Source organism: Xiphophorus hellerii, chromosome 10 (genome assembly GCF_003331165.1).
Source record: "Xiphophorus hellerii strain 12219 chromosome 10, Xiphophorus_hellerii-4.1, whole genome shotgun sequence".
Classification (NCBI taxonomy): Eukaryota; Metazoa; Chordata; class Actinopteri; order Cyprinodontiformes; family Poeciliidae; genus Xiphophorus; species Xiphophorus hellerii.
The window spans coordinates 26,227,663-26,254,488 of record NC_045681.1 but is presented as its reverse complement, the minus strand read 5'-3'; the positions used below and the strand labels follow the sequence as shown (position 1 = coordinate 26,254,488).

General features: G+C 41.1%; 2 protein-coding genes across 6 annotated transcripts in view; one reads left to right on the top strand and one right to left on the bottom strand.

The window, feature by feature from the left end:
* Window positions 1–1,173: 1,173 nt before the first annotated feature.
* On the bottom strand, window positions 1,174–24,970 carry cabcoco1 (ciliary associated calcium binding coiled-coil 1). The gene is made up of 6 exons (XM_032573977.1): window positions 24,788–24,970; window positions 24,609–24,697; window positions 6,824–6,993; window positions 6,546–6,690; window positions 1,637–1,709; window positions 1,174–1,564 (listed from the first exon to the last, which is right to left on the bottom strand). Exons 1-6 carry the CDS (start codon window positions 24,800–24,802, stop codon window positions 1,484–1,486), a joined length of 573 nt encoding a protein of 190 aa, XP_032429868.1. The 5' UTR covers window positions 24,803–24,970; the 3' UTR covers window positions 1,174–1,483.
* Window positions 24,971–25,346: 376 nt separating this feature from the next.
* The window catches only part of adgra1a (adhesion G protein-coupled receptor A1a), a 34,256-nt gene continuing 32,776 nt past the window's right edge, over window positions 25,347–26,826 (top strand). For 2 of the 5 annotated variants that reach the window (XM_032573975.1, XM_032573972.1), the window contains exons 1-2: window positions 25,352–25,448; window positions 25,752–26,040. Coding sequence is in view for 4 of the 5 variants with exons in the window: in XM_032573972.1 (XP_032429863.1) it covers window positions 26,038–26,040 (3 nt within the window). In the remaining variant the exon portion in view is untranslated. Of the gene's footprint in view, window positions 25,449–25,476; window positions 26,041–26,826 lie in introns of those variants that run through there. The other 3 variants (XM_032573976.1, XM_032573973.1, XM_032573974.1) reach the window with 3 other exon arrangements.

Below are 26,826 nucleotides of genomic sequence, written 5' to 3'. Positions count from 1 at the left end.
TTGGATGGCGAGCTCCAGCACAGAGAATCAAGAGAACCGGTAGACAGTGACCCGACTGGTCACTAGCTGTGAAACATTGAATTGACAGACACATTGGAAAAGACTGTGTTATTTATTTTATTTTCTCTTTAAAAAGCGCGCAATTTTGATTTGTTTATAAATTTGGATCCACAATTGTTATATTAAATTCTATTCTTTCTTATAAACACTGTGTACTCTCTGTTGTTACTCACACCCAGGCTCCCTAGAGTTTAGATTCTTCTGATCCGGCCCAACTTTCTTTGTAATTGTATAGAATTACAATTACAATTAGTCATTGAAGTAAATTAATTTATCTGCCATTTATTATTATCAGGTGAATTTAAATGAACCTTTCTTGTGGGTCACATATTACAACAGCTTCTGTGTTTTAGTTAAAAAACTGAAAACAGATCATATTCGGAGAGAAGTAAGACTGAAGACACCAGCTACATTTAGTGATAATGTAAGAGTGAAAATTGGAGTAATGAAAATGTAAAAGGTTTTATTTTGAAAGGTGATGTTTTACTGTGAAAGGTTCCCCTGGGGGTGAATAAAAAGGATTGATAAGAAGTTTTGGGGAGTTCAGTGACGGCTGGTTGAGAGGCTTAAAAAGAAATTAAATGTTCGACACTGAGAAAGAGCTCAATTGTGTCTGTGGATTATTCTACAAAGAATCACAGTATCTGGAGATCCACAGTTCTTACATTAAGGAAAAGTATTGTTTTTGTTGTAGAACCTCTGTCACTAAACTGTCAATGTTTGGTGTTTTGAGGCATGAACACATTATTTACTTTACATTATTTGTTACATTATTGGTTAAACATTACATCACGTTCCACTATAAGGATTGTTTTGTTTTTTTTATTCTTTGCCATTTTAACAAAATAGTAGAAGGCACCTAAAATGGCATACCTCATTAGCCTAAAGTATACACTGAGATGCAATTTAAAAATACTGAAATTTCAATATATTTAATAGTTTACTTTTACTAAGCTTTAAGTGAATTTTAAATAATTTTATTTTGAGCATATGTTTTAAAATATACACAAAATATCTTTAAAAGCATATTGTTTCATTTTTACACTTGAGCAACATATTTTGTTCACTTAAGGTATTATTTTATTTAATATTTCTTAAAAGTGTATTTTAGTACAATTATATTTAAGTGTGTTTAAAGTTATGTCAAAATTAGTACAATCATGCTGTTAGTGTACTTTGTATATATTTATATGTAGTACACTTAATACTTAGTATAATTAAAATGTACTTACACAAATATACGTATGTTTGAAATATACCAAAGTATTTTTTTCACTCAGGTACACATGAAGCTTTGGAAATGATACTGTTTTATTATATTTTACTGTAAAAAGACATCTGACCATATTTAGCCAGTTTTGTGCTTTAAAAACCCAAAGTCATACAAGGTATTTATTTATGTTATATGAAATTTTAAATTTATTTACTTAAAGTAGAAGTAGGTGGAAATACTTTCCTCCAGTGAGGTATGAGCATCTTGACAGCCGAATCTCTGAATGGTCCTCTGAAACAGAACGTGTTGACATGTCAATAGAAGGGGACAGACAGTAGATACAGACACCAGAAGCAGTCTCACCTCCATCCCTGTCAGACGCTCCTCTGTGGATTTCATGAAGAGAAGTTCATATAGTTTGTATTTCAGAATAAGACTGCAGAAAAATGTTTACAGAATCAGTTTGAGTATAACAGTATAACACAATGCACTGGCTGTAAAACAGCAATTGTATCCCCTATTTATTCTACATATGGGGGGGAAACTAGATGGAGCATTTTTACCGACATGAGTGGAGCTCCAGGGAGCGGCAAAGTGAAAAGGATGGAAAAAATAGAGCAAGGAAAAGTCAAAAACTGGATGCATATTTTGTTTGTCGTTTTGGAGATGAACCGGACTTTTTTGTTGGCAGCAATTCAGGCCCGCCAAAACTGCCAGCCCAGCCAGGGATCCGGTGTTCTGTCAGATTGTCATAAGCTGAGCACAAACTGATGGCTATATCTGTCAGACAAGTATACTCTTGTCATTACCATATGATTTTATTTAATCAACAACATAGAATCATGACGTAGATTGTCATACACTTTGTTATTAACAGCTGTATGACATCCTGACTTGGCGTTTAGCTAGTCAGACCATCATAAAGCAACATTGTGGCAGGTTTTTCACAGGCGTGTGTTGTAGTTGACTGCAGCTTTAGCTAGACCCTGCTTTAAATACACTTTGAAACCACCACAATGCATGTATATCTTTCTAGTTATCATTGAAAACAATTTATTGACTTATTTTTGTCCTAACTTGTCGCATATGCTGAACTGACAGCTCCTCTGACAGTCGGAGTTCTTAATGCGCATAGGCAGGCATGGGTACTCACTGCATGTATGCTATTCTGACAGCATACGATGATCTGATAGAACACCTAGATAGTTACAGGTAGCAACTCTAACATTATTCATTCACAATGTGTGAGTTAACTGCAGACTGACTGTTATATGCTTCTCCATTAGCCAGTGTTCGCACAAATAATGACTACTCAGAATATTTTCACCTAGGTCGTGGAACCCGCCAGGGTTGCCCACTCTCCCCTCTTTTGTTTTCTATTGCTATAGAACCTTTAGCTACAGCCCTTAGATCCAGTCCCATGCATGGCATCACAAGATGTGGTCTAGAGTCTAGACCAAAAAGTCTCCTTATATGCTGATGACCTGTTACTCTTTCTTTCAGACCCAGAGACCTCCATGCCCCCTGTATTAGATCTGCTTGAAAAGTTTGGACAAATATCTGGATATAAACTGAACTTTAACAAAAGTTAATTATTTCCAATTAATGATGCAGCTACAGTCTACCCACTCCCTAGTTTACCATTCAAGATCTCTCTGCAAGGATTTAAGTGCCTGGGAATCCATGTAACTAAGAATCACTCACAACTTTTTAAAATCAATTCTACTCCCTTACTCGACCAGCTGACTCAGGACTTACAGCGCTGGTCCATGCTGCCACTTTCTTTAGCAGGCAGGATCAGCTGTATCAAGATGAATGTTTTGCCAAAATTGTTGTACCTTTTTCAGTGTTTACCAGTATTTATCCCAAAAAATTTTTTTTAGGACATTCGATGCCTCAGTTTTTCAGTTCATATAGAACAAGAAACCTCCTAGAATATGAAAGTGTGTCCTACAGAAAAGTAAGGAAATGGGAGGGCTTGCAACACCATATTTCTTATGCTATTATTGGTCTGGGGTTGTGCAGTGGCGCAGTTGGTAGAGCTGTTGCCTTGCAGCAAGAAGGTCCTGGGTTTGATTCCCGGCCTGGGGTCTTTCTGCATGGAGTTTGCATGTTTTCCCTGTGCATGTGTGGGTTCTCTCTGGGTTCTCCGGCTTCCTCCCACAGTCCAAAAACATGACAGTTAGGTTAATTGGTCTCTCTAAATTCTCCCTAGGTATGAGTGTGTGTGTGTGCATGGTTGTGTGTCTGTCTCTGTGTTGCCCTGCGACAGACTGGCGACCTGTCCAGGGTGACCCAGCCTCTCGCCCGGAATGTTAGCTGGAGATAGGCACCAGCACCCCTCCTGACCCCACTAGGGACAAAGGTGTTAGAAAATGGATGGATGGATTATTGGTCTGTTAAAATTCGCACAATGTTATTCTGGTGCAATGCAAACTGTGAGGCTCTCAAATGGTTACCATTAGTGGAGGCCTCAAGTAGCTCTGCTTCCTTGTACTCTCTTGCAGCATCTCCTATAACTTGCACTGACAAAATAATAATTAAGAACTGTCTTAGAATATGGGCTCAGATTATGCAACATTTTGAGATCCAAAGAATATCGCCACTAAATTCTAATCCTCTATTTCCAGCTTCACTCATTAATAAGATTTTTTTCAGTGTGGAAAAGAAATTGGCTTTTTTTCTGTGAAAGATCTATACTTAGATGGTACTTTTGCCTCATTTGATCAATTATCTTAACATTTTAACTTACCGGCTGTGAACTTTTTTTTAGATTTCTACAAGTTAGAGACGTTATTTGACATCACTTTCCAGGTTTTCCAATAATTCCTGCCTCCAATATAGCCATATTTCTAGCAGTTGATCAACCGATCAACTGCTAGAAATTAGTCCCACTCCAAAGGGTACAATATAAAAAATATACAACTTCTTAATGTACAATTTTACTCGTGGGCTTGGCCATCTTCAAGCTACTTGGTCTGATGATCTTAACATAGAGATTGATAATGAAATGTGGCAAACTATTCTGAACGCATTCACACCTCATCAATTTGTGCCCGACATAGAATTGTTCAGTGTAAAGTCGTCCATAGAGTACACTGGTCCAAAAGCTAACTGGCTGAAATCTTTCCAGACGTGGATTCAAGCTGTGTGAAGTGTGGTTTTATTCCCAGCCACTCTCAGACATATGTTTTGGAACTGTCCCCTCTCTACTGCAATTTTGGAAATCTGTTTTTGACTCTCTGTAATCACCTCGACCACCACTACAGCCTTCTCCACTCACTGCTTTATTTGGGGTCCTCCCCAAAAAGCAGTTGCTGTCACCACATCATGCTGACCTTCCTCACACTACTGGCTAGACATATTATACTGATGCATTGGAAGAATCCTCTCCCACCCACACATTCTTATTGGATAAAAGATGCCCTTTTGTTCATGAAACTGGAAAAAATTAGGCATACGCTCAAAGGCTCTGAAATCACATTTTCAAGAATCTGGTCACCGTTTTTGGATCATGTTATGTCTTTGACACTTAATGTGACCCCATGAGTGGTGCTCCCCAGTTGTAATGGCATACACTCTTTATCTAAGTCTTATAACAATTTTAGTAGCACAGAATACATTAAGCCCTTTAGGTGCCCCGTTTTAGTTGTTTTCTGTCTCATTTATATTTTATTTACTTTCTGTTACCTCTGTTTGTTATTTATTATATATATATATATACAGTATATATATATATATATATATATATATATATATATATATATATATATATATATAATTATTGTGATTTATACTTACTTAATATATAAGTAGGTAGCAATAATGCATATCTGGGAAATATATCTTAAACTGAATGCTCAAAGCACCAGGGTTTTTATAGAAAAATATTCAGATTTTGTGTGTGTGGTTTTGGAGGCTCTATGTTGAAGATGATAAGAAATCAAGACACCTTTTTCTGTTTTTCTATCTCCTCTGTCTCTCTCTGCTCTCGGCTCCCACACACTGAGCTGTCAGCTAGTTGAAGCGCTTAGCCTCTCCTGTTTCAAATTCTTCTCATTAATGTAAGAGTTAAAGAGCAAAATATAATTGAGATATTTGCTACCTTCAACTTTTTTTTTTTTTGTTGGTATTTTACTTTTACTTTGAATAATTCTGGCTTTTATTATAGGTCACAAATTACAACAAGAGCTCGTAGCAGCTGGTGTTTCTTTTTAATCTCCTGAATTTCACCTCAGGTTTAATTATTCTGACTTGTGTCATTAACAGTTATTACATCCAGTGCTAACCGGGCCACTTTCCGTCTTTCATGGTACGGAGACGTCATGTTTGGTTGGGTTCAAACTGAGAAAACTGCAGAGAAAAGCAAAACTGGTGGTGGCCATGTTTTGAAAAGCAATAATTTTTTTTCTGTTTAATGTCATCATAGGTCAACAACACCTTGCAGACTAACGTCAGCGGGACGTGCATATGTCAGCAGTATTACTCTCTTCTTTATTTGTCCACGTTGCAGTTAATCTTTGTTGCATGTTTGTTTTTAGTATTTCAGCTCATTTGCAAAGAAAATACTTGAAACTGTTCAGTCTATCAAACCAATGCAGCCAGTTTAGATAATTTTGATTTCCAAGGCATAAGAAGGCACTTCATCCTGATTCAGCCAAAGTAATGAAATAACAAACTGTGGTCTGACTTTAATTGTTAATGTGTTTCTTCCTTTTGAGCAGTGAAAGTAAATAAAAGGTGTTACATGTATTTTGCTTTAAGTATTTTCTTACTGGGGGCGTTTTAGGGTTAGTGCTGCAGAGCCACAGCTAGTTCCTCTCTTCAGCAGCTCTGGGAGCCTCTGCTGTTCTGCTGTTGATTCTCCTACAATTTTGGACTGATTCTAACAATGGTAGGGGTGGACGTAAAAGTGTATTTTTTTCTTTGATGAATGGCAGATTTATATTGTTATTTGTTTCTTTCGCCTTTTTATATTGATAATGTTTAAATACAAAGATTATTTGTAGGATTTTTTGGGGGGGGACAATTCTACACTTCTCCAAGATTGGGGTGGGGCTGAACCCTCTCTAACCTTCCTGGGCATCACTGCTCTACAGAAATAGTTTATGTTAAAGTTCTGAAACAGTTGTGACTATTACTAGAAATCATAAATATGGTGGTGATGTGGTTAGAGTCCCAAGTTTTTTAAAGTTTGGTGATCAGTTGAATTATTTAATTTCCCCAATAAAGTATTTTTTTATTTGAATTTGGCTGGCTTGGTCAGGCTTACCTTTTTGTAACATAGCATATCAGTGCTTTGGCTTCATTATTGTTCAAAAGTGAAGCGTCATCTTCTTCAGAAGGAGCACAGTGGCAGGCAGCAGTCATGGCTTTCATGAACACCACCATATTATCCACTGAACTCATCTGTTTTTCTGGGGGAGGAAGGCAAAGCACAAACTGTTAGTCTACTAGACCTTTTTTTTCTTACCAAAAAAAAGTCAATGTTAGAAGTGTGGATACAACACAATGTTGGTACTTTAAGAACCAACATTCTGCATTTCCCACCTCTTAGATTTTCCAGCAGTACATGGAGTACAGCCATGGTGAAAGAGATCTGTGTGGGGCTAAACTTGGTATCTTTAGCCCACCAGAATCCAGACAAATAGTACTGAAGGAGGACAGCCTCTCTGATACAGGTCCGGTGGTTTGTGAAACCCAGAATGTTCTCCATTTTACTACAAACAGAGAATGGATTTAGATTACACTGTAGTCATGGTAAACAGTCAGTGATAACACTGCTAAAGCAGAATGTTGGTGTGCTAACATAAAAGAATCTTACAAAAACAGAACCCGTCTTACAGGGACATTTGTACCACACTCAGCACAGATGTTTCTGTTCACTGTTCCAGGTTATTGCTCATGGTAGACTGTGCATTTTTTGCCTGAGAGCTTCCTGCTTCCAGCTTGAATCTAGTTTGGTGTGGTAGACCCTGGTCTCTATCAAAAGGTAAAAATCAGTTTGAAGAGTTTCAGTCAGGCTTCAGGGCTCATCATAGCACTGAAACAGAACTGTTGAATGTTACAAATGATATTCTCTTGGCTTCAGATAATGGACTTATGTCTGTTCTGGTTTTGCTAGATTTCAGCACTGCTTTTGAAACAGTCAACCACAATATTCTCTTAAAACCAGGGGCGGACCTTCAGGGGGGCTGGGAGGGCGGTGGGCCCCTGGCCCGGGCATAAAGGGGCCCTGAATGAATAGGATTTCAAGGATCCAAGTTGACTCATGGTTGCTAAAAACTTTACAAGACCGACTGATTGTACTGTAAAATATTGAATAAAATGTTGGGCTACATGACTGGCTTTATTTTCACTCTTACATTTAACTTTATGACACGCAAAATTACAAGTGGATCGTCCATATTGTCTCCAAGTGTATTTTTTGTAAAATTCGACACTGGCTGTCCACCAACGTCATCATCAGTCACTTGACTACAGATGGCAAACTAGGTAAAGCATTTTTACAGACTAAGTTAACATGAGTGGAGCTTTATGGAAGCAGCAAAGTGGGGAAAAAATATTCATATATTTAACTTGCCCCTGTACCTTTTATCACACTTAAGAACAGATGAGTCAGGCAGCAGCACCACCATACCAGTAAAAGTATATTAAAGTTGCATTATGTAACTTTTATATAAAATATTTTGCGGCGGGGTCGGCTTCAACACTCGCTGCTGCATACCTGGTCCAACATGTCAATAATAAACCTAGCTTCAGCAGTTGCTAGCTGCTCCAGGCTTTAAATTGATGTCAAAATGATGCTTCTGAACTGCTTTGAATTTGTGTTGTTTCATCATTAGTGACCACGTAGCCTGATGTTTCTGTTCTCTTGATTTGTTATACTTCATGTCTGTTTGATGGATTTCAGAATGACATAGTCGCTCTCTGTGGTGCCGAAGTTTGTAAGCTCCGCTGTTGCAGGCATGTCTATGATGTAAAGTTATATTATCATGAGCTTTAACATGTAGGTATCAAGGGAAACACAATAGGCTGGTTTAAAAATTAATATAGCTAAAATTAGAAATATTCTTCAGGAGTGATGCTGAAAACTAGTCCCTGCATCTGTTACTTCAAGGCTGGACTACTGTAATTCTTTACTATCAGGAAGTCCACAAAATACAGTTAAAAGCTTTCAGCTGATCCAAAATGCTGCAGCAACAGTTCTGATGAAAATTAAGAACAGAGATCATATTTCTCCTATTTTAGCTTCGCTTCATTGGCTCCTTGTTAAACCTAGGATAGAATTTAAGATTCCCCTTTTCACATACACTGCCTGGCCAAAAAAAAAGTCGCCACCAAAAAATGGTCACACTCTCTAATATTTTGTTGGACCGCCTTTAGCTTTGATTACAGCCCGCATTCACTGTGGCATTGTTTCAATAAGCTTCTGCAGTGTCACAAGATTTATTTCCATCCAGTGTTGCATTAATCTTTCACCAAGATCTTGTATTGATGATGGGAGAGTCTGACCACTGCGCAAAGCCTTCTCCAGCACATCCCAAAGATTCTCAATGGGGTTAAGGTCTGGACTCTGTGGTGGCCAATCCATGTGTGAAAAAGATGTCTCATGCTCCCTGAACCACTCTTTCACAATGTGAGCCCAATGAATCCTGGCATTGTCATCTTGGAATATGCCCGTTCCATTTGAGAAGACAAAATCCATTGATGGAATAACCTGGTCATTCAGTATATTCAGGTAGTCAGCTGACCTCATTCTTTGGGCACACAATGTTGCTGAACCTAGACCTGACCAACTGCAGCAACCCCAGATCATAGCACTGCCCCCACAGGCTTGTACAGTAGGCACTAGGCATGATGGGTGCATCACTTCACCTGCCTCTCTTCTTACCCTGATGAGCCCATCACTCTGGAACAGGGTAAATCTGGACTCATCAGACCATATGACCCTTTTCCATTCTCCAGAGTCCAATCTTTATGCTCCCTAGCAAACTGAAGCCTTTTTTTCTGGTTAGCCTTACTGATTAGAGGTTTTCTTACGGCTACACAGCTGTTCAATCCCAACCCCTTGAGTTCCCTTCGCATTGTGCGTGTGGAAATGCTTTTGCGTTCACAATTAAACATACTCCTGAGTTCTGCTGTTGTTTTTCTTTGATTTGATTTGACCAAACGTTTAAGTAATCGCCGATCACGATCATTCAGGATTTTTTTCCGACCACATTTCTTCCTGGAAGACGATGGTTCCCCACCATCCTTCCAGTTTTTAATCAATCAATCAATCAATCAAATTTTATTTGTATAGCACATTTCAGCAGCAAGGCATTTCAAAGTGCTTTACATCATTACAAACACAGAAACACAATGCAACATAGAATCAATAATCAAAACAGCATTAAGTCAGGTTAAATTTGTAATTGATTACGTTTCAAATACAATTCTAAACAGGTGGGTTTTCAGTTGAGATTTAAAAGAAGTCATTGTTTCAGCTGTTTTACAGTTTTCTGGAAGTTTGTTCCAAATTTGTGGTGCATAGATGCTGAAAGCTGCTTCTCCTCGTTTGGTTCTGGTTCTGGGGATGCAGAGCAGACCAGAACCGGAAGACCTGAGAGGTCTGGAAGGTTGATACAATAAAAGCAGATCTTTAATGTATTGTGGTGCTAAGCTATTCAGTGATTTATAAACTAACAACAGTATTTTAAAGTCTATTCTTTGAGCTACAGGGAGCCAGTGGAGGGACTTTAAAACTGGTGTTATGTGCTCTATCTTCCTGGTTTTAGTGAGAACGCGAGCAGCAGCATTCTGGATCAGCTGCAGCTGTTTGATTGATTTGTTGGACAGACCTGTGAAGACGCTGTTGCAATAATCAATACGACTGAAGATGAACGCATGGATGAGTTTCTCTAGATCTTGCTGAGACATTAGTCCTTTAATCCTGGAAATGTTCTTCAGGTGATAGAAGGCCGACTTTGTAACTGTCTTTATGTGGCTCTGGAGGTTCAGGTCAGAGTCCATCACTACTCCCAGGTTTCGGGCCTGATCGCTGGTTTTCAGTTGTAATAACTGAAGCTGTGCATTGACTCTAGATTGTTCCTCTTTAGGTCCAAAAATAATAACTTCAGTTTTGTTTCTGTTCAGCTGGAGAAAGTTTTGGCACATCCACACATTTATCTGTTCTAAGCATCTGATCAGTGATTGGATGGGTTCTGAGTCACCTGGTGACATCATAATGTAGAGCTGTGTGTCATCTGCATAGTTATATTATTTTCTGTTATAACCTGAGCTAGTGGGAGCATATAAATATTGAATAAGAGTGGTACTAGGATTGAAACTTGGGGTACCCCACATGTGACCTTTGACCTCTTTGATGAAAAGTTTTCAATTGAAACAAAGAAATCCCTGTTCTTTATGTAGGATTCAAACCAGTTAAGCACTGGACCGGAGAGTCCGACCCAACTCTCCAGTCGATTTAGTAATATGTCATGGTCAACAGTGTCAAAAGCTGCACTGAGGTCCAACAGAACCAGCACTGTGGTTCTCCTACAGTCCGTATTTATATGGATGTCATTGAACACTTTTACAAGGGCGGTCTCTGTGCTGTGGTGAGCACGAAAACCAGACTGGAAGGAGTCAAAGAGGTTGGCTATAGTTAGGAAGTTAGTTAATTGTTTACACACAGCTTTTTCAATTTCAATTTTCTCTGAAAAGAAGCTGGAAAACTGGTTGCAGGCGGCAATACATTGGAATTCAGGCGGTAACGTCACAGGAGGGTTTGTGATTCTGTCAACTGTTGCAAATAAAGCTCGAGCATTGTTAATGTTTTTGTTTATGACATCTGCAAAGAAAGCCTCTCTTGCATGTTTTAGTGTTAAATGATAGTTACGTAGTCTTTCTTTATAGATGTCACAATGAACGTGGAGTTGAGTTTTACGGCATTTTCGTTCTGCCCTACGGCAGAGTTGTCTTGCAGATCTAACTGTTTGTGCATTTCTCCATGGAGATTTCTTTTTACCAGACAAAACCTTCATTTTAATTGGGGCAATGGAATCAACAATATCTGAGACTTTAGACTGAAAATCATTTACCAACTTATCTACATCATTACTACGGAGCCCCTAAGGGGACATGGAGAGAAAAAAAAAGGAAAGAAATCCCGACTTATTATCTCGAGATCCCGACTTATTATCTCGAGATCCCGACTTATTATCTCGAGATCCCGACTTATTATCTCGAGATCCCGACTTATTATCTCGAGATCCCGAGATCCCGACTTATTATCTCGAGATCCCGACTTATTATCCCGACTTATTATCTCGAGATCCCGACTTATTATCTCGAGATCCCGAGATCCCGACTTATTATCTCGAGATCCCGACATCAGTACATAATGACCTAATCACAGTGATGGAGGACACCCACCCATGGGGTAGATATATAGATTTTTATTTCGAGCTTGGGCTTGAGTATAAACACATTAAATCAGTGCTTGACAGCAGACATGGATTTAGTATTAGTGAGAGACATCTGAAGAGAGTTTTCAGAGCGCGGGGACTCATTCGGCGCAAGTCCTTTTCCGACTTGGCAGTTTTGGTAGAATTCATTAATAACCAGCTACAGTCCTCTGGACAGCTTCACGGTTACCGATGGATGTACGCTAAATGCAGAGAGCATGGACTTCGTGTGAGAAAAGAAGATGTGCGCTTTGTGTTGAAGGAATTGGATCCCCAAGGGGTGGCACTGAGGCAGGCAAGACGTCTCAGACGGAGAAATTACTTTTCAAAGGGACCAAACTTCATCTGGCACATGGACTCCTACGACAAACTTAAACCATATGGAATATGCATCAACGCAAGTATTGATGGGTTTTCAAGAAAAATAATCTGGCTTAATGCTTACACAACAAGTAGTAATCCAAAGGTGATCGGGGGGTATTACATCGAAGCGGTGCAGCGTTTAAATGGCTGCCCTAGAGTTGTACGTGGTGATCTTGGAACCGAAAATGGCCATGTGAGAAGTTTCCAGCGTTTCCTTGTACCAACGGAACCAAACGAGACCCTTGACAGTTACCTGGAAGGAGCAAGTACAGCTAATCAAAGAATTGAATATTGGTGGCGTTTCCTTCGTAACCAGTGTGTGGAATTCTGGTTGTCCCTTTTTGGAGACATCAGAGACAACGGTTACTTTGATGGTGGATTTTTAGACAAAAACCTTCTTCAGTTTTGCTGCATGGGGATCATACAGGTGAGTTAATCTTAATAATTTATTTATGTTTGGATAATAATAGCAAACTGAGATCCTAGAGGGATTACTTGTTTTTAAACACAGCGGATGCTGCGCAACTTAACTGCAGCAAGAGCCGGTGGCCGGTGCTCGCACACGCATCCGCTGTGTTTCCAAACAAATAGTCCCAACGTAGTTCATTTGACATTCAGATCAAATAATAAAGTCATACCAGAACTCTGGAGAACTCAACAGAATAGCGAGATCAGTCTACTTTGGACCGAGGACACATTATGGGTTCCAAAGTGTGGTTATATTCTACAAAAAAAGACTAGGACCCAAACAAAGCTTGAATCACAATAAAGGGAACAAATCCTTCCAACGTCCCAAAAAATTAACACACATCATGCAAATGACTATTGAATGTAAAGTGTTTGACATGTTGCTTAGCCGTGATCCTCAGGGAGGTCTGAGGGTCCCTGGGGGAGGAATGGACTCTGGCTCTTCTGCCAGGCAAGTTTAGATGCTTCCATATCAAGGTTATTGTTTTAATATCAGCTCTGTACTGTATGAATAGTCTCAATCTCAGTTATATGTACAGTCATATTCAATAAATTAGAATTTGGGATGAGTATTGTCAAATTAAAAGCACTTTAAAATAACCTTAAAGCAGGAGTTTAGTGTTTTTATTGGTGTGATGTAATATTCTAATCTAAAATGTCATATTTTCCTTAGCTGTAAGCAAGACATCATTTTCATTAACACATAAATGCTATGTGTTAAGTCCACTAGTTTAAGCAGTGGACTAAATAAATCAGTATGACCATGATTTGATCTTGCATACTTGAAGTTGCTTAGCTTTCTCAGATGTTTAAATAACAATACACATATAATAATGTGTTTAACCATAGCTGGAGACACTGTAAGTCTTGAAAGATTTTTCCTGAGATGTGAAACATGCAAAATTGTGTTCGCAAACATTGTTGATGTGCAAAAAGTTGAATTTCATGTTAAAATTGTAATCTAACTGCAGGATTCTTCTTTTTTAAGCCACCTTCAGTTTTGTTTGAATTGAATACAACATGGTGCAAATTTTAAATTAAGGACTTTATTCTCTAACTCATTGAGAATTGATGAAAATAAAATCAATAATTAATAATCATAATGAAATTGGTATTGCAAAGTTTTTAGGAATTCCTATCCCTATTTATGACTCTTATAATTTACTAATTTTAAGACAGATGAGTGTGTAGGATTCTCATATTCATGTGTTCTTTGTGACAGGATGAGCTGGATGATACTGCCCAGGTTTGGAATGCACACTCCATCAGGCCATCAAACAACAGAAATGTCCCCAGTGGTCGACCCAATGTGATGTATGCATTACCTGAGCTCTACAGGACAAGAGACTTTCTTTGCCTTGTTGAAGAGGAACATGTTGAAGTATGCAAAAATGAGTGCATTTCTCGACTGACCAAACCATGTGATGCAGATGTCTTTGACCTCTGCAACATCCTTATGGCAGAGTCCCATCTGACCTTACCCACAGACGCTTACCAGGCTTTGAACTTGTATATGCATCTAAGAGAGGCAATCATTGCATCACTTTAAAATGTGCTGACTGCAAGCAAGAACATTTTTCAGCACCTTTACAAGCCCACTTAGAATGGCATGCAGATGTAAACAAACTGTGTTTCTTTTCTTTCAAAAGTATTTCATTATGTTCTCTAGAAGGGACAATGAAGAAATGTATTGTTCATTTGAGTTTCATGAACTGCCAGTTTATTCAACTGCTTCTAACCATTTTGTAAATATGCAATATCTGTTTCAGATGAAAATAAACTCTGTGAAAGCAAATATTTACTTGTCAAACAAAGATAAACATAAAAGGAAAATAAGGGCATTTAGTATAAATAATATTTATCTGAAAATGTAATTCTGTGATCAAAACAAAATGCTTCTTTTAAGTGATAAACTCTGTCCTGCCATTCTATTTTTAAAATAAATGTTGCATTAATTAACTTTTTAAAATTTGAAATGCTATAAAGAAAGGAAAAGTATTTGAAACAATCAACATGATACAAAGCAAAATGCATATTTCTTGCCTCTGAAGTTAATAAGGGTTGTAAACACAATTATGAACTTTTTAAAAAATCTGTAAAAACATCTAAAAGCTTAAACAGTAAACCTTACTGAAAGAACAAACTCTGCTTAAAGCAACATTGCACAGAGGCTACATCAACAGATCGGTCTTGTAGTACAGCATCTTGAAAGAAAATGAGAACACATTTCTGTTTAATTACAAAAAAAGGGGTTAGAATATGATAAAATCAAAGGAGCACTTCTTCATACATTGAAAAACAAAATCTTAACAAGTAATTCTGGTCTAGTTTCTAGTGAAAATATCCTATTACACTTAAAATAAGACAAATTAACTTAAAAGTAACTTTTCAGCAACATATAGAGTTTTAAGTAAGTAATTCTTTAATATTGATGAGAAAGTACTTGCTCTATTGGCAGATAAATTAACTTATAGGAAAAATATCTTGTTATAAGTTAAATAATTTTCCAATATAAACAGTACTTTTTGATCAATATTAAGGAATTATTTACTTAAAACAAGATCTTAAAATCTTGCGGAAAAGTAATTTTTACATTAATTTGTATTATTCACAAGGTATCTTTGAAAATAAATACAATTGAAATGTAAAGTAACAAAAACATACAGCCAAACCATGAAAACATAAAATCAATTGCTATATGACTGAATGCATTAAATATTTAAATATGAAATTTAGAAAAAAAAAAAACTGCATTCAAAATTTCCAACCAAAACAAAAAGGTGCTGTAAATACCTCCCATCAACTTCAAATTATGTCCATTTCAAAGTAATTACTGGAGAGGATGTTGTCGAACTCTGTGCGAAAGTCTGGGTAAGAACTATAAGTGCAAGGAAGTTCTAGGGTAGCTCCACAGGTGCGAGCAACAGGCCTTCTATTAAGCCCGGTTTCAGTGTTGAAACAAATGAGAATTTTGTCAACACAGATTACAGAAGAGCCGGTGCAGAAACGCAGTATTTTTTCGGCCTTGTCTTCATCAGCATTTTTTACAAAACGTTGAAGGTGGTTAAAGGTTGACTGTTCTCTCTGGGACAGCATCACATTTGCTGATTCAAACAGCTGTAACAGTCTTTTACCTGAGGCCTTCTTTTTTTCATACAAAGACAACAGACTTTTCTTGTCAGCAAGTTCCACTTGTACACATGCCATGGATGTGGAGAAGCAATCCAATATATACTTTGGCTCTTGAAGAATTGCCTTGTGAGCCATGGTTTCAATGGCCTGCTGAATGTTCTCATTGGGAGGCAGGAAGTGGGACCCCATCCTTGTGAAGAGGTCTAGCAAGTCCTCTTCATCACCTTGATCCATGGTGCCCTGTAGAGCCTTCTCAACAGCTGATCTCTCTACTAGAGGGAGGTAGTTGAGAAATGATGGGATCAATACATCATCATCCACTGATTCAATTCCATGGACACAAGCTAAAATGAAAGCTTTCGATAGCCTCACTGGAATGACTCCATGGTCTAGAAATCCTTTGACCCAAATGTGTCCAATGGCTTGCCATTCAGACTCACAAAAGTCAGGCCTCAACCTGGGAACTCGCTCTGTTTCACCCTCACACTGTTCCAAAAACTGCTCCCAAAATGCAGTGTAAACCTCCCTTGATACCCCAGCATCATCGATTGCTCTTTCATTCACAAACTCCATTTTTAAAGTCTGATTCAAAAGGTTGTTTTCCATAAACACAGCCAAAAGATCTTCCACAACCTTGATCCTGCGAATTGACACATGTAGATGGTTTGCTAGATTTTCTGAGTTACCAGCTGAAACAGATTGGGGCAGTAGACCGCTTGAACTTGGGTGAGAATCTTCGGGTGGAATCAAGCCAGAGTCCTGGGTAAAAGATAAAGCAATAACCATTATTAACAACACAGATACAAATATAAGATTTCTACAAACAGATTGGACATTTGTTTGTTAATATTCTCTTCATTACTATGTTATGATTACCAAGCTAATTTGTAGAACTTTGGAAGATCTGGTGGAACACTAACCCTTCTGCTTAATCCATACTTTAATACTTTCATATGATTTTTTTTAATTAAATAGAAAATACCAATTCAATTAAATGAAAAATATATATTCAATTCAATAAAAAAATATGTATTCAATTCAAAAGATGTAATAATTGCATGACCTTTAAAAAAAAGGTGGTACTGAGTTGTTCATTACAGAGGAGAAAATGAGCTCTGGGTTGTATTGACTGTGTCCATTTCACCTGGCCAGTTTGTCCTGCCTCCATATTACTGGTTTGCATTTGTGATGAGAAGAGACTCCTGGCTGAAGGCAACAGTATCGGGGAACCGTGTCCAAAGGGACTGCTGAGATCGTCCTGAATGACAAAGTTGTACAGTATTGTAATATATAAAGTTATGTTTGATTACAGCACACAACACAAGTGTTAAACTATTCATACCTTTGCCTTAAGATAGATATTTATTTCACAGTTGATTAAAAATACATCACAAAAAAACTATGTAAATTCTACCAAATAATATGTTACTATTTTACCTCAATTCAAATGTCACATATCACTTCTATAAGTATCTAAATCGTATCACGCCAAAGCGTTTCTGATCTTACCTGTACAACTTCTTCAGTGTTGTCATAATTTAGTGTTACAACGACTATGTCACTGTCATCATCCAATCCAATTAGGTCCTCTTCAGGATTCCATACAACCGTGTCTCCCTCATCCATGTGTGGAACAGATCCAGAATTTTCAGAGCTGAAGGGCTGGGGCTGCCGAGGTGTGGATCCAGAATGAGGTGGATCTGTAAATTCAACAACTCCAGAATGGTTGTAGGAAGAGTCTAGGTGATTCAAAGTTTGATCATCACAATCCTCCATTTCACCAAAAGATCCTTTTCTAGCTGTTGGGGTTGAATCCATGTCATTTGGTTGTTCAGGACTTTGACAATCTTCTTCAGATGAATACTGAACTGTTTCTTCTTTCTTTGTGCACATGTAAAACCGTAGAAGCTTCAGCTTGGTTTTTTCATAAAGATTTCCGACTGTTTCATCTAAAGAAATCAGATTTTTTTTGAAGTCACAAACTTCAAAAAGAAAGTCTTCAATTACCCCTTTGGTGGAGGTCCCATCTGGAAAAAAAAGCTCCTTTCCCATTTCAAGAATTTGAGAAACAGTTGTACTTTTATCCACTGTTGCATGCCTCGTTCCTCCACCATTTCTTGTTCTCACTTGTTGGTATTCATCAAGGTGAAAATGAAGCCACCCAATTTCAATTTTTCTCGAAGTCCTCCCTGCTGCCTTACTTCTTCCTCTTGCCATCTCCACCCCTTGCATTTGGAACAAACCAGATGTGCTACAAACAGCTCTTTTGGTCCTAGATCTCATTTTCCGTGCTCCAATTTTATCTCTTAAGTTCTGGAGAAGAGTATCTTTTTCTGCAATAAGTGTACTTTGCTGACAAAAAGACAGAACTGCTATTCTGTCACCATATGAAGTGATGTAATTGGTCATCTGTTCGTCTGTCATTATAGACAGCACACCCTTGTCCACCTGGAGACATAAAAAATAAAAAAATAATTAGAATAAAGACATCCACATCTTTATATATATATATATATATATATATATATATATATATATATATATATATATATATATATAGTAATAGTTGTATTTCAGAAAGCCATGCGAAGACTTCTTGTGTAGCACTATCGCTGCTAGTTATGGGTCGCATAATTTGTTGTGCCGTTGCCATAGTAACCCCCTTTTTTGAAGACAAATTGTAGAATGTGTGGTCAAACTTTAACAGATAAAACAAGTTTTTCTTGATAAAATACAAAGCGGTTCTTAGCTAAGGCTATCAAACGTAGTTTTTCACTGAGCGGATATTTATCAAACAATGTTTTATGCGATTATATTTACCTTGTCTCTTTGCATGTGCATGATATCCTCCTCTGGGACATCTCTGGACCGCAGAAAATGATATAAGTCGTCCTCCATAATCAATGTAGACACACTCCCCCACGTTTACCGCATAAAAACATGCCTTTCCCCCCAAAAAAAGTAACTCGCGATTTTTCAGAAATGTCGCGGGATCTCGAGATAATAAGTCGGGATAATAAGTCGGGATCTCGAGATAATAAGTCGGGATAATAAGTCGGGATCTCGAGATAATAAGTCGGGATAATAAGTCGGGATCTCGAGATAATAAGTCGGGATCTCGGGATCTCGAGATAATAAGTCGGGATCTCGAGATAATAAGTCGGGATCTCGAGATAATAAGTCGGGATTTCTTTCCTTTTTTTTTTCCTCTCCATGTCCCCTTAGGGGCTCCGTACATTACAGCTTAAAGGTGAGGAAGAAGAGTAGATTTGATTAAAAGTTTCTGCTGTGTTTTCAGTGAGAGAACGTTTTGTGATGGTTGCTGTTTGTCCAAGTGGGTTAAAAGATAAAGAACTTTCAAAAATAACAGCGAAGTGATCCGACAGGGCGACATCAGTTACAGAGACATTGGAAATATTCACACCCTTACTGATAACCAGGTCCAGTGTGTGTCCTTTAGTGTGTGTTGCTTGTTTGACATGTTGTGTTAGACCAAAAGTCTCTAAAATATTAGCGAGCTTTTTTGCCCCTCTGTCTTGGGGGTTGTCAACATGAATGTTGAAATCACCAACAATTATTAAACAATCATAATCAATACATATGAGAGATAGAAGTTCATTCAAGTCAGTAAAGAAATTTTCCACAAAAGTTGGAGTTTTGTATAGAGTTACAGTCAAAGTTCGTTTGCGGCCTTTAACCTCAATTCCAAGATACTCAAAAGAGGTGAAGTGACCCAAAGAGATTTTACTACAATTTATGGTATTCTTAAATATTGAAGCCACGCCTCCTCCTTTTTTGTGTTTTCTATTCTCACTGAAGAAAATGATGCGTTGGACAGTTCTTAACCCAATTCTAGTAGTTTCTGCAATCTCCTTAGATGTTTTCTCTGCTTGATGCATGCCAATGATTTGACCCTTCTTAAACAGACTAACGTCTTTTCCACGACCACAGGATGTGTCTTTTGCCATGGTTGTTTAAGAAATGAGGAGTTACTCATTGCATCAGCTGGGGTTAAATAACTTGTTGCCAGTTGAAAGATAATCGCCTATACAGTACTTATCCAATAGGAGGCTTGTACCTATTTGCTTAGTTAAATCCAGGTGGCGACTTTTTTTTGGCCAGGCAGTGTATAAAGCCCTTAATAATCACCTCTATCATACAGAGGTGCTTATTAATCCATATGGACATATGGATTGGTCCATATGTGCCTAACAGACTAGGTTTACTGCTGGTTCCTCAAGGTTTTAACAGTAGAATGGGAGGCAGATCCTTAGTGATCAGGCATCTCTCCTGAGGAACCGGCCCCCAGTTTTATCGGTGTATAAGACAGACTTTTAAAATGAGGCTTAAAACTTTGCTTTTTGATAAAGTTTGTAGTTTAAATAGCAATGTTTGCCCAGTTGAATGGAGGTAGAGTGTACGGCCCAGTCAGACAACAGTCTGGTTATGCTTCTCTCATGCCTCATTCTAGGCTTCGGTTATCCTGAGCTATTTCTATAGTTATGCTGCCACTGTCATGTGGTGTGGTGAGGGTTGGTGAGGCAGACGCTGTAGACCCAGGATGTGGTAAATTAATGGTTTTAATGATAAATGTCTAGCAAAACACAGTCCAAAATAACGGGCAGCACGGCCGAGCGGAAACCAGGGCTCGACACCGGTAGCAACCGTAAAAAGGAATGGGCAACGGAACAACACGAACGCACATCAGACGAGGACCCGACGAGGAACAAAGAACACAGGTGGAGTTAAATACACGGGAGGGTAATCACAGAGACGAGACACACCTGGGAACAATCAAGGGGAGGACAGGACAACGAAGAGACGCAAGGACACAAAAAACTCTAAATGAACACAGAAAACACAGATCCTGACAGTACCCCCCCCTCAAGGGCGGCTACCAGACGCCCAAAAAAAAACCCACAAGGGTGGGCGGAGGGGCGCCGGATGGGGGGCCAGAGTCCAGAAAAAACAAAAACACAACAAGGGTGGGCGGAGGGGCGCTGGACGGGGGGCCAGAGTCCAGAAAAACAAAAAACTACCCACAGGGTGGGCGGAGGCAAAGGAGGCAGGAACCACGGAGGTGGTCCGGCGGTCGTCCGCGGCGGCGGGAACCACGGAGGCGGTCCGGCGGCCGTCCGCGGCGCTGGAGGCGGGAACCACGGAGGCGGTCCGGCGGCCGTCCGCGGCGCTGGAGGCGGGAACCACGGAGGCGGTCCGGCGGCCGTCCGCGGCGCTGGAGGCGGGAACCACGGAGGCGGTCCGGCGGCCGTCCGCGGCGCTGGAGGCGGGAACCACGGAGGCCGTCCGGCGGTCGTCCGCGGCGCTGGAGGTGGCGATGAGTCCCGGGGGCCGCCCACAGACAGCGACGACGAGCCCCCCGAGGCAGGGTCTCTGGTGGAGCACAGGGGGTCTCGGTCGGAACGCTGGGAGTCTCGGTCTCGGGTGGAACGCAGGGAGTCTCGGTCTCGGGTGGAACGCAGGGAGTCTCGGTCTCGGGTGGAACGCTGGAGGTCAGGGTCTCGGGAGGAACGCTGGAGGTCAGGGTCTCGGGAGGAACGCAGGAGGTCAGGGTCTCAGGAGGAACGCAGGAGGTCAGGGTCTCAGGAGGAACGCAGGAGGTCAGGGTCTCAGGAGGAACGCAGGAGGTCAGGGTCTCAGGAGGAACGCAGGGGGTCTCGGAAGGAACACAGGGAGTCTCGGTAGGAACACAGGGAGTCTCGGTAGGAACACAGGGAGTCTCAGTCTCAGGTGCGCCGGCTGGAACGCCGGCTGATTCGGCCTCGGGTGCGCCGGCTGGAACGCCGGCAGAAACGGCCTCGGGTGCGCCGGCTGGAACGCCGGCAGAAACGGCCTCGGGTGCGCCGGCTGGAACGCCGGCTGAAACGGCCTCGGGTGCGCCGGCTGGAACGCCGGCTGAAACGGCCTCAGGTGCGCCGGCTGGAACGCCGGCTGAAACGGCCTCGGGTGCGCCGGCTGGAACGCCGGCTGAAACGGCCTCGGGTGCGCCGGCTGGAACGCCGGCTGAAACGGCCTCGGGTGCGCCGGCTGGAACTCCGGCTGAAACGGCCTCGGGTGCGCCGGCTGAAACGGCCTCGGGTGCGCCGGCTGGAACGCCGGCTGAAACGGCCTCGGGTGCGGCTGGAGGTGCGCCGGAGCGGAGCCTCGGGGCCGGCTGCGGGGGCGAGCCGGAGCGGAGCCTGGGAACCGGCTGCAGGGGCGAGCCGCAGCGAAGCCTGGGAACCGGCTGCGGGGGCGAGCCGCAGCGAAGCCTGGGAAACGGCTACGGGGGCGAGCCGCAGCGAAGCCTTGGAACCGGCTGCGTAGGTGACAGCTCCGGAAGGCGACGAGGGGCCGGGTCCACCGGCGGCTCACGTCGCTGTCTCCGGGCTGACCGTGGAGGTGGCGGCTCCGGAAAGCGACGAGGGGCCGGGTCTGCCGGCGGCTCACGTCGCTGTCTCCGGGCAGACAGCGGAGGTGGAGCTGGAGGTGCTGGTCCCGGAACTGGAGCAGGATCTGGGCTGGCGGAGAAAGTGTGCGGCTTGGGAGGCAGAGGTTCGCCAGCCATGACGGCTAGAGCCGCCATACGCTCCCACTCTGCCTCCCTCTGCAACTCCACCAACCCCGGGTGCGGAAAACGAGGAACCCAGTAGTCCAGCAGGTGTCCCAAGTGTTAAGGAAATATGATTATTTTTAATGCTTAATACAGTTAATCTTAAAAGGTATATGGAACACTCTTATTTTGAACAGGTTTGTGTTAAGCATTTAAAACTAAACCAGAGGGGTAAGCATTCAGAGACACAGGAACCAAATGCTGATTAAGGGAGATCTCTCAATGGGACCCCCACTGTGAGGCCAGGCCACAGGCGAAGCCATAAAATTTGCATTTTCCTTGGGAGACAGAGACTTTAGATTTCTCAGGTATCTGTGAGGTCTTATCTCAGGTCGTTCTGTACTCAGAATGACCGAGGGAGCCACGGGGGGTCAGGGCCAGCTATCCGCTCTTTTGTTTCGGTAGAAGGCAGATGGTCCTTTTGATCTTTGCGTAGATTGAGGGGAGTTCCAAGTTTCTCTGGGAGCTTCCAGTTGGTCAACAAGGGGAACGCCTAGAATGCATAAATTAAATAGAGAAACACCTCTTTACTATATGATTTCGTGTTAGGAGAGAAAATCCAGAGAGTTGCCACTTTTTTGCTTTTTGCATTGGCTCTCTCTCCAAAGACGTCTTTGCTGTTTGTTTGTCTTTGTTTTGTGTCTGTCTGTCTTCCTCCTTGTGTGTCTTTATTTTTATGAGAAAAATGCATATCTCTGTTCCTCTGCAGCTTTGTTGTTGATTGCTTTGTATGAGATTAAACTCTGTGATCTGTGACGTCAACACGCTTTGTTGTTGTTTCGTTTTAGCAGTACGCGGTCGCTGCACGTCGCCCACGGAGAGCGTCACTCGCCGATCCCGGGCAAAATTAAAAGAGGAAGAAGGAGCCAAACGTTTTATCCAAAGCTAGCATTAAATGATCCTCTTTTTTAATACAAGCGAATGGCGAAACCGAGGCGTCGGCCGGCAGCGTACGGCTTGGCCATTGCTTCCTCGTACTCCCTGATCGTGTCCGTCAGCTCCTTTATATCTTCTGGGTCCATGATGTAAAAATAAAAAATAGCGTGCCTCACCGTTCGGTCTGGTCGGGTCCTTCTGTCATGTGGTGTGGTGAGGGTTGGTGAGGCAGACGCTGTAGACCCAGGATGTGGTAAATTAATGGTTTTAATGATAAACGTCCAGCAAAACACAGTCCAAAATAACGGGCAGCACGGCCGAGCGGAAACCAGGGCTCGACACCGGTAGCAACCGTAAAAAGGAATGGGCAACGGAACAACACGAACGCACATCAGACGAGGACCCGACGAGGAACAAAGAACACAGGTGGAGTTAAATACACGGGAGGGTAATCACAGAGACGAGACACACCTGGGAACAATCAAGGGGAGGACAGGACAACGAAGAGACGCAAGGACACAAAAAACTCTAAATGAACACAGAAAACACAGATCCTGACAGCCACATGCTTTTGGGCTGCTGGAGGACAAACTGACCATTTTCCTCATTTTCTTCTTTTGCTACTCTCCAACTTACATTATTTGCTATTATTTTATGTAACTTTTTTTCTACACAGAAGCTACACCTGATGTTTCATTCTGTTTGGTTGTGGTTCCTTCCTGGAGGAGGACATCGGTGAGACAATGCTCCCATCACCTAATCGTTTCCTGCTATGTCACATGTCACTTTTCATAACATAGAAAGGACTCATATATTAGATTTTCTGTATCTTTTTTGTGCATACTGTTCAGTCTCAAATTCCCAGTCAGTCGTGGCAGATGGCCACTTGTAGTGAGTTAGGTTCTGGTTTTGTTGAAGGTTTCTTCCTGTTAAAAGGGAGCTGTCTACTGTCGCTGCATACTGGTCCAAGACGAGTGAATGCTGCAAGTCAATGACTCCATCCAATCGACTGAGTTTCCTTTGACATAAAACTTTTTTTTTGTCCCCTCCAGGGGGTCTTTTGTGGGCTCTAGTGTCCCTTATATGAAAGTAGGCTGACAGGAAAGGGAGAATGAGAGGGGGCGGGGGGAATCGAACCCGCCACGACCGCGTCGAGGACTCAAGGCCTCCAAATGTGGGTCGCGCTATCCCCTGGTTTAACGCACCTGGATCAAATGATGGCTCGTTAGAAGGCCTAAGAAGAACGCTGACATGCTGAAAAGGTTGTTGGTGCCACCAGGGAGAGAACTAAAACATGCAGGATGCCGGCCCTCGAGGACCGACTTTGGTCAGTCCTCGAGGAACTGCATTACATAAAGTCCCTCTAATTAATTAAGCCATTTACTGGCACATTTTCTTGTTTACTTTCTGTTTCCAGGTTAACCGGATTACTTACTGCAGAAGCTCCTCCGCGCTGTGTTCTTGCAGCTCCTGTATTAATTGCACTGGCAAGGCGTCCCACTGCAGGAACTCTGCTGCTTGTTCCTGTCAAATAGACGCACTTTTTGTATCATAAGTAAAATACATCAGCGATTCAGCACTGCTACAAACATTAATCTTCATGACTATTCATACCTCTTCTCCGGACATGTTAGCATTGCGGTGGTCATGGCAACGGGCCGTTAAACTGTTCTTCTTTATTTAAAGGGGAAGTCCGTTTAATTAACAATCTGTGATTGTTGGTTATTTAGCAATAAATTATCTTAAAAAATAAATACATTATATTTATTTAATATTATTATTAAAAAGCAGATGTGTTATCTTGTAAAAGTGATTTATAACAAACAATTAGTCACAGAAGATAAAAAAAAATGAAACAGTACCATATATGTAAATGAGAATAACAAAGCAAAAATGTTTAAATGAGTAAATAAATCTTAAGTAATTTCTTCTTTTTTTTTTTTAAATCATCAGAAACCAAACGGCACAAATACCGGATGATTTCAGACGTAGGAAGATGTTTGGAGATGTGGAGCCCTTACCTCTCAAAAGGTTCCGTCTTCCTACATAAATGCAACATTTTGTATGTTTATGAAATGCAAAATAGTTTACAAGTGGTTTGACCGCGCAGGTCGCCAGGAAGGCTTGCTTTGAAATAAATCGCCACACACCTCCCAAGCCGCCCCTCTCTGTTCTGCGTCACATGCGGCGCATCCTCACAGAAACCGAGCGGAACCACTTCCATTCTGACCTGGATTACGGAACGCTCAGCTGAGCGGAGAAGACACGACCGCAGGTAAATTCCGCCTCTGCTTACCGTTATAAGGCAGCATCTTTAAAAGTAGCATCTGAGCCTGTGGCAACAGACCTGCTCCTTTTGCAGATAATTGGCATATTAAGTCAACTAGCAATATTTTAGGTATCTTAACCTAAATGGAAATAAGAAAAGCAAAACGCAGCAAACATCATTCATGCATGCGTGCTTATTTTCCTGCTTTCAGTAGTTTAGCAGACAGATTTCACTTTGTTTTTAAAGCATCCCTGTATTCTTAGCGTGAACGTCCGCCCAACTATCCGCCCACGCTCATGTGTCACGCAGAGCTCGATAGAAGATAAAGCAGGCATGGATGTTCTGCCTTGACCACGTCCGGATGGAGTCAGGAGAACAAGGCTGAAGCGGAGCCGCTGCGCTGGACGAACAGCGGTAGACTTCTGTGATCCGAGAACCCTGGGTTTCATCTTCATCATCTTCCTCACTGCCGGAGACAGGGGACCAACTCCCTGCTGAGACTCTCCTATTCCATGGATCTGGTACACGCAGGTTAGGGAAGGGCGTGGCGCAGTGGTTCTCAGTTCACAGCTCAAGTGCAACTTTGTTAAAGCTGATGGTAAGTATCTAGTCTTTTCTAACAAGTTCAAATTAATCTAATATTTTGATCCATTTCCTTCACACATCATAAGAAGTAGAAGATCCATTCCGAACATAGGCAGAGCATCAGACCAGTGTCTTAATGAGTCATTTAATGTATAATGTATAAAGGTATTGTTTATATAACCTAATTAGCTCTATATCCCGAAAAAAATGGAAAAATATGGTGTTTTAGAAGATAATTTATCTTTTACGTTGCCAGTAATGCCAGAATTAATAATAAATTATAAAGACTTTCTGGTATTGTGTTTTAGTAATGTAATTATATTAGTTGTGTTACCACCCCCACGCCACTAAGGCAGTAGCAGGCCCGAAAAGATGCGACTAAGAAGCAGATTTAGAAGTACACAGAAAGCTACGGAATTTGTTAAAAACTGTGAGCTGCGCTGAAGTAAATAAAAGAAATCCTTCCTAAAGATGAAGATATATCACAGGTTTAAAAATAAACAATAAACACGGGAGACCGTGGATAATATAAGAAATATTTCCAAATAAGGTATGAGAATGACAGTGGTCCGTCCCTGCCCCTTTCTGTTTGCTGCAGCGAGGTCCTTCTCGGTCCTTTGGCAAAAAGGCACGTTCAAGGAACACAGGTAAAGAGATACATTCAATTACATCTCGGAAATATCAGTACTATGAATTAAGACAGGCGATAGACATATAAAACTAGGTTCTGAAACAACTAACAAATTACAATGAAAAATTAACTTATTATAATAAACAAAACAAATTGTGACCAGTAATA

Bases quoted from the DNA above. Each gene is read 5' to 3' on its own strand.
- cabcoco1 (XM_032573977.1), bottom strand. The intron at 6,994-24,608 runs GTAAGTAATCCG...CTCTGTTTGTAG, and splicing joins AGCGCGGAGGAGCTTCTGCA to TAAAATGGAGAACATTCTGG. The intron at 1,565-1,636 runs GTGAGACTGCTT...GTTCTGTTTCAG, and splicing joins AGCGTCTGACAGGGATGGAG to AGGACCATTCAGAGATTCGG.